Genomic DNA, 13,160 nt, shown 5'->3' with positions numbered 1-13,160 from the left:
GGATTCTTTATTTGACAATGTTGTCAATATTCTTGGTAGATCTCTACAATGTAATAAAAAAGTGTATATACATTGTATCATGTTTTCATAACTTGATGAAACAAGAATGTCAAAGGCAATATTAAGCATTTATTAAGCAATTATCATTGATATGGAGGATGGTGCATGGGAGCAGTTTGTGCTGCTAAACATGCAGCGCCGTCATTTTTGCTATGACCAAATCTTTATCTGTAAGGGTGTAATATATAAGAAAAGCATTTGTCAACTAAAGTAAACGCAGTAATATTTTCCGGATTGATTTTCTTTCTTCTGTGTTAACTGTTCTAGTTAAGACTACCTTGTATTTTTAATATGTGTGTCATGTGCACACGTATAACGGGATCGGCGTACAAATCATCACGAGACATATAGGCCGTCACACTTCTACGCGCACATTACGGGATGGGACCAGGCCTAGGATTGGCGTACAAATTTTACCCCTACCGCAGTACTATAATTTGCCGGAAGTTTAAAACCGAAACAGGAAGAAAACAAATGTTACAAGTCTATCGCAACGTCACGAGTTTTTCATGTCTTGTAACGCACAGTATAGACATAATTGGACGTTTGTTTTTAAAATGCAACAATGGAATCAGGAACTAGTTTAAGGCAGAAGATAGCAGACGACCAATTAGCATCTGATCTTGTTGTGAGTTTTTTCGTTGCAGCACTGAAAAGTTACAAATTTGATTCCTTATTAAAGCCTTTTCCATCCTCATTCAGTAAAGAAGATGGAGAGAAGGATATGGCTTTGCTGGTAAGTGGTTTTGGATCTTTTGTTAATATTTATTATCCTAGATGTCTACGTTCGATTGTTGATTAGCAAATTATTATTCAACATGTTAAATTAGATTTCTATATAACCTCTCACTGTACGCAATATTTTATCTAGTAATGTAGATCTAAGATATAATTATATTTATATAATTGACCTGCAGAGTTAAAATTCAATATCCTCGTATAGGTTAACGTGCTTGAGAGTACCGTAGGCTACTGGTGATCAAGGTCCATTGTAGGTGTTTAAGTGTTATCATTCCAAATTTCTTAATGCCAAAATCTTCGCAACATCAAAGAGTGTAGTAGAACTCCACAGGTTGGAGAAAACCACCAATATGCATACGCGTATAATACACAACATTGTGTATTATACGCCAACTGAGGTCAGAGACATACATTTGTATATATACAATGTATCTATATATGTCTCTGCTGAGGTACAGTATAGTTTGGTACTAAAAATAGCCAAAATCACTCTAAAGTTAACTTTTTTTTTTAAATAAAAAAGTCGCATTTATTTAGTCATGAAACATCATAGGAATGCAAAAAAAAATTATTTGCATGTTGGAAAGTAAAATTGATGCAATACTTCTGGTAATGTAACATCAAGTTCTAGGTATAAGACAACACTTTCAGCAAATATATTTTAGTAAAATATTTCTTACCTTGTCATGAATTAAATCGCCATTAAGAAATACATTTCAAAATTTACTGTTTAATTGATATTGTCTATTTTTAGTGACAAATCCGTACTCAAACTGGCGTAGAATACGCAAATTAACATATTATACACAAGTTGGCGTTTTTTCCCCAACCTAGCTGCTCCATGTTTTCATTTATAGAAGAACTTGGAAGTAATCATACTCTGCCTACACTGCTATGACTATCTGTCAGAAATTGTCTGTCTGTAATCCAGAGCTACATCATTGCAACTATTATATATACAGTACAGTGGAACTTTTCTAAAATGATAATTTGTGACATGAACATTTCGCCGGTTTAAAGAGGGTTAGGTTTGGAGAAGTCCAATTTGATCGGTCAGGATCCAGAGATGATATATATATTAATAGAATAATGTTTTGTATATATATATGAAGCAATTCATTATGGAAGTTAATGAATTCATAGAATAAGCAGATTTAGAATATTTCAAAAATAAACTCACTTACAATAGTTATAATATTGATGTGCAAACATATGCTGTATATCATTTCACTTATTATATTAATCGAATTAATGCAGTTATCAGCACTGACCTGCATCTGGCCTATGACTACTTCTCTGTGTTTTTGATTCGGGACACGATAATTATAAGAGATATTTATTTCATTTTACACTATAAAGGTTTTGCAAACAAAATAGGATACCAGCCTTGTTCAAGACCTCAACATTGTATTTTAAAATGAAGCCTGACCAACAGTTAGCTTTCTTATATTTATCATGTATGAATATCTCCACTGCCAAAGTCATATGTTTGTGCAAATAAGATGTATATTGTAATTAGTACTTGACACACAATTACCTACACAACAAAGGGGAAAGCAAATTATCGCTGATCAGTCATACATGTAGTCCTCATGATCCTGCCCTGCAGGTAGGGCATAAGAATTGTACCTGCTGCCCCCATTGCATGATCGTAAGAGGCGACTAAACTTGGGATCTTATCTTTTCTCTTCTTTCTTAACAACTTTCTTCTTCCTAATGTCTCCCTTGACAATGCCTCACTTTCGGCCTTTAGTTGAGTGTTCGCCGCTGTGAGGAAGGTTTTGGGTTCTGTCCCCTAGCCGAGACATACCAGAGTCTTTTTAAAAATGGTAGTTGCTACTCCTGCTTAGCGCTCAGCATATTTGGAGTGGGACGATTGGTTCGCCCATTGCCAGTATAATGTGACCGGTTGGGGTGTGCTGCTGGGTGTCTTTGGCAGTATGCTTCAGTGAGATAGCACTATAAATCGGCAAAAGTTGCGGCCTATCACAAGGAGACTTAACACGATTATACCGCAGCCTCCCAAAACACACATACGCACTCGACACACGCATACATGTCGCACGCACAGGAGGCCGTCCTTAAATGACCTTAGCTGTTAATAGGACGTTAAACAAAATAAACCAAACCAAACCAAAGTCCTCATGATCTTTTGTCAGATTGATTCTGTTCTTGGGACATCTCATTAATTCACAGTTTCACTGCCAGTTCTTAACGAATCAAGTTGACTAGGTAATCAAATGAAATTCCCTGATTAATGATAAAATATTTTACTTGGTAGGAAAAGACTGTTGAAGAAATAAAATTCCATGATTACTTATGAAATATTTTACTTGGTAGGAAAAGACTGTTGAAGAAATGCCTACATTGAGATATCTAGCTTCCAATGGCATTTGTACTGGTGACAGCAATCTAAACCAGGATCTAATATGTTGGATATTGGAGAGAGGTTCATTTTCTATACGGACATTGAAATCCTCACAGGTAATTATTTTGTCATTTCAGTGAAAACTGATAATTTTATGTCAAATTATTATGTTTACTAACTTGATGAAGGATCACGAGCTTATGATTTTGCCATGGTGCAGCTAATGTCGTCTGTTTCCATTAACATTTCCTATTAGTATTAAATTATAATTGCTATTACTAGTATTAGTCATATCATAAATAACTGAATGGAGTTTGACCAAATTTGGTCAGAAATGTCTTTGGGGGAAGGGGGAACATTTTCACAAATAGTGATTCTGATTCCCAGGGGTAGAAGGGGTGGGACTGAATAAAGAAAATCAAGATAATTTCTTAAATTGATTATTTCTTTTATGGCTTGATACAAATGATAAAGTTTGGTCTTTAAGAAGAAGCATTATCTGAAAAAAATGTATATACAGGGGATTCAGTTCTTCAGTGGGTGGCAGGCAAGGTCCAATAGAGGAATAAATAAGAATTTCTTCTCTATGGTTTTATGGATTTTGAATTGTTTTCAAACGTTGTTGAATGGAGGAGATTAAATACCTGGGTAAAGCCAAATATGGACAATGGAACATTTTTCACAGATCTTCATATGTATGGATAAAAGGCCTAGGATTGCAATCAAATATGGCATGCAGGATATATCCTTGGTAAAAGGGAACAATTTTTAAAGAACTTAAAGTATGTAATACTTAAATATCCAAGTGAATGATGCAGGCCCTCTGGACCTCTTGTTATGGCAGTTATTCCCCCTTTCCTATATGTGTGTACACAGCAGAATCTTGGATGGATGTCACCATATGACTTCTCTTTTCATTCAAATATTTTGAACTTTGCTGATGTTTTTATATATAAATTATCATGCAATGTTGTTGTTTACCTGCACTTATAATTCTTACCTTTTTTAAGACCAAACATTTTTAGTTTTCCTAAACCAAACAATTTTTACCTTTTATAAAACAAAAAAAGTTTTGACCTGATATTTTTCTAAGACAAATATGCCCTTTATAGATTTGTCAAATCTTGTTCAGATAATTTTTTTTAAATGAACATTGATGTAATGATGAATCTTTTTTTCCAGCTGCAGAGAAAATTCAGTTGTATTATTATAGGATATATTGATTTTTTTTAGAAATACAAAGTTTAAATTAAATAAAATATATATATATTTATAACAGTTTGAAGAGATAAGGAAGCAAACTGGAGAAACGGTACCAGTCACCAACCCAGACTTTGTGTTTGAAGTGATACCTAGTGAAGCTGATGAAGCAAAATTCAAGGAGACTCGTTGCCAGAGAAAAACAATGTTTGCCTATCATGGTAGTCGACTGGAAAACTTTCATTCTATTCTGCATAATGGTTTGGCTTCTCATATGAACAAGGTAATTAAACAAGAAAGTTACACTTTTCATAAACCCTTGCTAAACACAGAACTATAGCTTACACAGCAGAAACCCCTTAATACTTGTAATTTGTCAGAATTTCTGAAGAAAATGTAATAGCAGGATGACTATTTGACGAATTACAGTTATTCACCAGATATAGGTCAAAGGTCAAAATGTAGGTCAGAGGGACCTACTTTTGGTACAAGATGCACCATCTCATCCAAGAGAACTCATGCCCCAAGTGTAAAGTTCCAGTGAAGTAATGTATAGAATTGTATGAGATAAATGTAAACTTAATTCATTTTACAACAATTGCGAAAAAGTGATACTTTACATAAGGGGGCATATGTAAGAATAAATTCAAGATACTAGACTTTGACACTTGGGGAGGTGGGGTGGGTGGGTGGGGGGGGGGGGGGGGGGGGGTTACTTAAAGATAAATATGGTTGTAAACTTTGACACAAGGGAAGGGGTTTGTTTGAGGATATATACTGTACTAAACTTTTGCACTGTGGGAGGGGGCTTATTTGAGGATAAATACAGTGCTAGACTTTGCCACTAGGGGAGGGGCTTATTTGAGGATAGATATATTGTACTAAACTTTTACACAAGGGAAGGGGTTGGTTTGAGAATGAATACTGTACTAAACTTTTGCACTGGGGGAGGGGGCTTATTTGAGGATAAATACAGTGCTAGACTTTGCCACAAGGAAAGGGGTTTGTTTGAGAATAAACACTGTACTTAACTTTTGCACTGCGGGAGGGGGCTTATTTGAGGGTAAATAATTATGTACTAAACTTTAACACTAAGGGAGGGGGCTGATTTGAGGATAAACATGGTACTAAATTTTAACACTAAGGGATGGGGCTTTTTTGAGGATAAATATTATATATAGTATAAACAACTTTTCCAAATGTTAGAATCTTAAACCTAAATATATATTCAAAACAAAATACATCTTTTATCAATTAGATAATGAAAAATTGTCCTTGTCTCTGATAGAAATGGATGTATAGATGCACATTAATTTGTTACAGACCTCTGTATTTGGTGAGGGTACTTACCTGTCCAGTGAACTGTCAGTTTCCCTCCTCTACAGCCCCACAGGCCTGGGATGGGAAAAGAGTTGTCTTGGTCACAAGCTTAGCTGTGTGGCAGTGTGTGAAATTATTGATGACAATTCTGTGAAGTGTCAACTGAAAGAGGGTAAGGCCAATATAGAAATTAACCACTCCATTTTCTACCATACTTCTTATCTTGTAAGAGATACATTGTACATGTATTTATCGCTCTAATATGCAATGGGTGGTGGACTTGGTAGTATACACACTCACTAGTAGTAGTAGTATATTGTGGTACAGAGTTTTTTCAAGATTGTGGCCATGGCAGTCATCTTCGGCTTTGGACAAACCAGAACAATAAAATCAATTCATCAGGACAATCAAATGATCAAGATTATTTCAAGAAAGTTTGAGCTAAATCCAACTGGTCAAACTTAAAAAGAATTTCTAAAGTGTGTTTAAGATAAAGACCTTGGTCTTGGATTTCAGACCAACCCAAAAATAATAACACTGACTTGGTCAGGGCTATCTAAAAATATCAAGTTTATGGATGACACACAACAAGTGACAATACACGATGGCTATAGATCACCTGACCCAATGGTCAGATGGCTGTATCTCCATTTGCCCACTTTTTAAATTCCTATAATGAGGGAAGTGTTGTGACAAGAATTATAGTCTAATTCAGAGTAGTTAACCTAAATTTACCTGTGTTTTTTACCTGTGTTTTTCACCTGTTACCTGATTATATCATGATGGTAACTTATACCTATAGGATGTACATATCAAGAAAAACTTTATAATTGAAACAAAATGCAATAAATTACAAAATATATATATATTAATTGCATTTATAGACTATAATGAACTTTATAATTACCTAAAATCAAAGATTTTTTTAATAATCATTTTATCATTACTTATAATAACAATAAAATTTCACCAATTTTCAATGATCATATGTAACAATGTCCAATAATATTAATGACTGAATGATGGAGATCGATGACTCGCGGATCATCAGCTTTCCAACCACGGACAGCTTATTTGACCTCGCCAACGCCGACACCATCTACTGCGACGGAACATTCTTCACCTTTATTATGCAAACATTTCGGTCTCCATGTTAACTATACCAGTGCGATTTATTGTCGAATGTTAATTATTTGTGTATATTCTGGTGTTGCTCATGTATGGTATATATGATCTTAGTGTCAAATAAAAAAACTTCTGAAACTTCTGAAACCTGCCCAAGCTTTTCTACCAGATTTATACCATCTATGCAGACATAGACGGACAGATGTACCCACTAGTCTACACTTTATTGCCTAGCAAGACCCAGCAGACATACACCCGATTCCTCACCCTTCTGAAGATAACCATGACGAACTACAACCTCCCCTTCAGCCCGCCGACGCAGCATCACACCTTCTTCACTTGAGTAAAGATAAAAATCAGGGAAGAAACCTGTGTATGAACTGTAATGACATTAATAATATTGCCATATATACTGTATCTTAGATGTTGTACAAATGTAGATATGTTTTTATATAAAAAAAAAGTTAAATGAATTGTTTCCATCTCATGAAATTTACATGTATATGGTAAAATAATGTTTAATAAAAATGTTTTGATATGAAACTGTAGTCGATATGTATCGCATAATGTATTTAAAGTAACATATTGTAATGATATCTAAAATATGTCTTAAATGAATGAAGGGATTTGTAGTGTAATATCTTCCATAAAAAATGAAATTAATGTATTTAGTGCTTTCTTGGTGATATATGTTGCTGATTGAAATGTATTATCTATATACAATTTGTATGTCTGTCGTTGTATGATTTAGTTTTATGTCATTAGTACTCATTGCATGTATTCTTTCTAAAAAAAAAAAAATTCATTAAAATGTATTGATATGTAACTGTAGTTATGTATCACATAATGTATTTAAAGTAACATATTGTAATGTTATGTAAAATGTGTCTTAAATGAATGAACGCATTTGTATTATAATATTTTCCATAAAATGAAATTAATGTAATATTAATGTTACATGTCACAGGTATAGATATCTCTATTTCCCCACTTTCTCCAGGTAGCACAGGTAAATGACTACAGGTAAAACACAGGTAAAATTAAAATGGAACAGACTATAATTGGTTTTCCTTTGTTCTCCTATATCAACACTTTTCTTTGAACTTTAAAAAGTGGGCAAATGGAGAACAGTCAGATGACCTTAAAAAGTAAAGGGTCACTTGCCTTACTGATAGGTGACCATTTGGGTTAATATCTGTTAGCTCTCTGAGTTTATCCCACATTAAAATCACGACCTCTGACTCTGTCCATCTCTAGTCCAACAATATTGATAAATAAAACAGTCTGTAATAGCCTTCTGGGATTTCTCAGGAGTGTCAAGAGATCCTGCTGATAGGTATATACACATGTAGGTGCTATAGACGAATTACTGAATATTACAGTATACAATAGGTTTGGACTGTGACAAGTTAATGGTGAATTTTCAAAACGGGTTGGTTTTAATGAAAATTAGATATATCTTTTTGTTTGAGACCTATGAACTACAGATAAAGTAAATAAAACTGACATGCCTTAATAATCTTATGTACATTTTAAATTAGTTGAACATATTAAGGACTCAAAAAGCTTTAATGACAATTGATACCGTTAACAACTGTAATTTTTTTTCTTCTTTTCACACCTGATTACAACTTAGATGGTAGCAATGGACGAGTAAAGAAGACACGTGCCTATGCTGCCAACAGTGAAGGTGGGGACGTTCCCGAGAAGTATTATATCGTACAGAACAATGACATGCTTCGTGTAAAGTATCTCCTGCTCTACGTGGAGAAAACATCTCAACCAAAAAGGTAATCATTTATAGAATGTTCTGTAATCCGTACGTGGGTTAATGAATGGATGGAAGATACACTGTATGTAGGTGGGATGTATTGATGGAGGATACACTGTATGTAGGTGAGATGTATTGATGGTCGATACATTGTATGTAGGTGAGATGTATTGATGGACGATACATTGTATGTAGGTGAGATGTATTGATGGAGGATACACTGTATGTAGGTGAGATGTATCGATGGTCGATACATGGTATGTAGGTGAGCTGTATTGATGGACAATACATTGTATGTAGGTGAGATGTATTGATGGAGGATACATTGTATGTAGGTGAGATGTATGGATGGACGATACATTGTATGTAGGTGAGATGTATTGATAGACGATACACTGTATGTAGGTGAGATGTATTGATGGACGATACATTGTATGTAGGTGAGATGTATTGATGGACGATACGTTGTATGTAGGTGAGATGTATTGATGGTCGATACATTGTATGTAGGTGAGATGTATTGATGGTTGATACATTGTATGTAGGTTAGATGTATTGATGGACGATACATTGTATGTAGGTGAGATGTATTGATGGACGATACATTGTATGTAGGTGAGATGTGTTGATGGACGATACATTGTATGTAGGTGAGATGTGTTGATGGTCAATAGACTGTATGTAGGTGAGATGTGTTGATAGTCGATACATTGTATGTAGGTGAGATGTATGAATGGAAGATACACTGTATGTAGGTGAGATGTATTGATGGTCGATGCATTGTATGTAGGTGAGATGTATTGATGGACGATACATTGTATGTAGGTGAGATGTATTGATGGACGATACACTGTATGTAGGTGAGATGTATTGATGGACGATACATTGTATGTAGGTGAGATGTATCGATGGTCGATACATTGTATGAAGGTGAGATGTATTGATAGTTGATACATTGTATGTAGGTGAGATGTATTGAAGGACGATACATTGTATGTAGGTGAGATGTATTGATGGACGATACATTGTATGTAGGTGAGATGTATCGATGGACGATACATTGTATGTAGGTTAGATGTATTGATGGACGATACATTGTATGTAGGTGAGATGTATTGATGGACGATACTTTGTATGTAGGTGAGATGTATTGATGGACGATACTTTGTATGTAGGTGAGATGTATTGATAGTTGATACATTGTATGTAGGTGAGATGTATTGATGGTCGATACATTGTATGTAGGTGAGATGTATTGATGGACGATACATTGTATGTAGGTGAGATGTATTGACAGACGATACTTTGTATGTAGGTGAGATGGATTGATGGTCGATACATTGTATGAAGGTGAGATGTATTGATGGACGATACATTGTATGTAGGTGAGATGGATTGATGGTCGATACATTGTATGTAGGTGAGATGTATTGATGGTCGATACATTGTATGTAGGTGAGATGTATCGATGGTCGATACTTTGTATGTAGGTGAGATGTATTGATGGACGATACATTGTATGTAGGTGAGATGTATCGATGGTCGATACACTGTATGTAGGTGAGATGTATTGATGGTCGATACTTTGTATGTAGGTGAGATGTATTGATTGATGATACGTTGTATGTAGGTGAGATGTATCGATGGTCGATACATTGTATGTAGGTGAGATGTATCGATGGTCGATACATTGTATGTAGGTGAGATATAATGATGGACGATACTTTGTATGTAGGTGAGATGTATTGATTGATGATACGTTGTATGTAGGTGAGATGTATGGATGGTCGATACATTGTATGTAGGTGAGATGTATTGATGGTCGATACATTGTATGTAGGTGAGATGTATTGATGGTCGATACATTGTATTTAGGTGATTGTATTGATGGACGATACATTGTATGTAGGTGAGATATAATGATGGATGATACATTGTATGTAGGTGAGATGTATTGACAGACGATACTTTGTATGTAGGTGAGATGTATCGATGGTCGATACATTGTATGTAGGTGAGATGTATTGATGGACGATACACTGTATGTAGGTGAGATGTATTGATGGTCGATACATTGTATGTAGGTGAGATGTTTCGATGGTCGATACATTGTATGTAGGTGAGATGTATTGATGGACGATACTTTGTATGTAGGTTAGATGTATTGATGGACGATACATTGTATGTAGGTGAGATGTATTGATGGTCGATACATTGTATGTAGGTGAGATATAATGATGGATGATACATTGTATGTAGGTGAGATGTTTCGATGGTCGATACATTGTATGTAGGTGAGATGTATTGATAGACGATACATTGTATGTAGGTTAGATGTATTGATGGACGATACATTGTATGTAGGTGAGATGTATTGATGGTCGATACATTGTATGTAGGTGAGATGTATCGATGGTCGATACATTGTATGTAGGCGAGATGTATTGATGGTCGATACATTGTATGTAGGTGAGATGTATCGATGGACGATACATTGTATGTAGGTGAGATGTATTGATGGACGATACATTGTATGTAGGTGAGATGTATCGATGGTCGATACATTGTATGTAGGTGAGATGTATATGTCGGAAAATCAATGACTTCAGTCAACTCATATTTTAAGTTATCTTACCAAACCTTGTGATACAGACGAGGTTCGCCTGTAGATATTACAAGTCTACATGGGATTTGTATTAGAAGCATATATACATGTGCTTAGCCCTTAATGAATAACAATATTCTCCCAGCAGAATTTAATTCAAATCATATTTCAATACCAGAGAAGAATAACATGAAATTCCCCATATTATGATTAAGTGGTCATGTATTGAAAATCTGTAGGCCAATATGACATTGGGCCACCTTTGAAATGAAATTCTTTTTTACAACTTATCTCTTTAACGGCTCAAAATATTTTTATTGATATTTACCAAACTAAGGTCAAATGCACACTTAACGACTTAAGGTCAAGGTTAATACGTTCAGTTTTACACTTCACCTGATGTATATCCTTGTAGAGCTTGATCCACTTTTTGTTTGACTTTTATTGCAGTCCAATTCGAACACAACGGTGGCACAACAGCTGGTTATATCAACACCGATTTATATTGATGATTGTACTTTATGTTCTACTGTTGGTACTTGTGGCTGTCTACAACTCCAGGGCGTTCCAGTATCATCTCCGCAAATTCTGGAAATCTAAGTAATCCTGATTTTTAGTGTGCCTGTCTGAAGGACACGATCAATGGTATATGGGTGCCATCCGATGGCTGTCTGAAGGACATGATCAATGGTATATGGGTGCCATCCGATGGCTGTCTGAAGGACATGATCAATGGTATATGGGTGCCATCCGATGGCTGTCTGAAGGACATGATCAATGGTATATGGGTGTCATCCGATGGCTGTCTGAAGGACATGATCAATGCTATGGGTGCCGTCCGATGCCTTTCAGGTGTCCATCTGATGTCAATGTTTCCAGATATTGGACCAGATATTGGACCAGTAGCATGCTGGGATGATGGATGACCGAGTTTGTTCATATGACCTTGACATACATTCAAGGTGACAAAGGAAAGTTGTGTTTGACGGAACATAATGAAACTTGGTTGAGAGGAATATAATGTGACACTGCTGCACTCCTTTTTAGCTCACTTGGACCGAAGGTCCGGTGAGCTTATGTCATGGCGCAGCGTCCGTCGTCCGTCCGTCGTCCGTCAACATTTGCTTCAAATCGCTACTAGTCAAAAAGTTCTTGTTGGATTTTGACAAATTTGGCCAGAAACATCCTTGGCAGAAGGGGAACAGATTTTGCATAAATGGTGACTCTGACCCCCGAGGGGCCAAAGGGGAGGGGCCCAATAGGGGAAATAGAGGTAATTCCTTTAAATCGCTACTAGTCATAAAGTTATGAATGGATTTGAACCCAATTTGGTCTGAAACATCCTTGGGGGAAGGGGAACAGATTTTGCATAAATGGTGACTCTGACCCCCGAGGGGCCAAAGGGGCGGGGCCCAATACAGGAAATAGAAATAATTCCTTTGAATCGCTACTAGTCATAAAGTTATGAATGGATTTGAACCAAATTTGGTCAGAAACATCCTTGGGGGAAGGGGAACAGATTTTGCATAAATGGTGGCTCTGACCCCAAAGGGGCCAAAGGGGCGGGGCCCAATGCAGGAAATAGAGGTAATTCCTTTGAATCGCTACTAGTCATAAAGTTATGAATGGATTTGAACCCAATTTGGTCAGAAACATCCTTGTGGGGAGGGGAACAGATTTTGCATAAATGGTGACTCTGACCCCCGAGGGGCCCAATATGGGAAATAGAGGTAATTCCTTTAAATCGCTACTAGTTATTAAGTTATGAATGGATTTGAACCCAATTTGGTCAGAAGCATCCTTGGAGGAAGGGGAACAGATTTTGCATAAATGGTGACTCTGACCCCAAAGGGGCCAAAGGGGCCAAAGGGGCGGGGCCCAATAGGGGAAATAGAGGTAATTCCTTTAAATTGCTACATTTTTACTTGTAATAAAGTGATGAATGCATGTTCTAAAAACAATTCTTTAGG

At 36.0% G+C, this 13,160-nt stretch overlaps 1 protein-coding gene across 3 annotated transcripts; it reads left to right on the top strand.

Annotated features, from left to right (window-relative positions):
• The first annotated feature begins 509 nt into the window (after positions 1-509).
• On the top strand, positions 510-12,345 carry LOC117334923 (protein mono-ADP-ribosyltransferase PARP16-like). 3 transcript variants are annotated; one of them, XR_004534255.1, is made up of 7 exons: positions 510-796; positions 3,142-3,285; positions 4,449-4,652; positions 5,693-5,861; positions 8,451-8,604; positions 11,641-11,880; positions 12,016-12,345. XR_004534255.1 is itself a non-coding variant. In XM_033894773.1 (7 exons), the coding sequence occupies exons 1-6, from the start codon at positions 626-628 to the stop codon at positions 11,792-11,794; spliced, it is 996 nt and encodes a 331-aa protein (XP_033750664.1). In that variant the 5' UTR covers positions 510-625; the 3' UTR covers positions 11,795-11,835; positions 11,881-12,345. The 3 variants fall into 3 exon arrangements, 2 of the variants coding, with proteins under 2 accessions (XP_033750664.1, XP_033750663.1); XM_033894773.1 differs by having other exon boundaries at positions 11,641-11,835; positions 11,881-12,345; XM_033894772.1 differs by having other exon boundaries at positions 11,641-12,345.
• The last annotated feature ends 815 nt before the right edge of the window (positions 12,346-13,160 follow it).

The sequence above is a fragment of the Pecten maximus genome, chromosome 9 (assembly GCF_902652985.1).
Source record: "Pecten maximus chromosome 9, xPecMax1.1, whole genome shotgun sequence".
In the NCBI taxonomy this organism is placed as follows: domain Eukaryota; kingdom Metazoa; phylum Mollusca; class Bivalvia; order Pectinida; family Pectinidae; genus Pecten; species Pecten maximus.
The sequence above is the reverse complement of the archived record's forward strand: the minus strand, read 5'-3'. Positions and strand labels throughout refer to the sequence as shown.

Bases quoted from the DNA above. Each gene is read 5' to 3' on its own strand.
- LOC117334923 (XM_033894773.1), top strand. From the start codon at position 626: ATGGAATCAGGAACTAGTTTAAGGCAGAAGATAGCAGACGACCAATTA. The intron at 4,653-5,692 runs GTAATTAAACAA...AATTTGTTACAG, and splicing joins TGGCTTCTCATATGAACAAG to ACCTCTGTATTTGGTGAGGG. The intron at 5,862-8,450 runs GTAAGGCCAATA...ATTACAACTTAG, and splicing joins GAAGTGTCAACTGAAAGAGG to ATGGTAGCAATGGACGAGTA.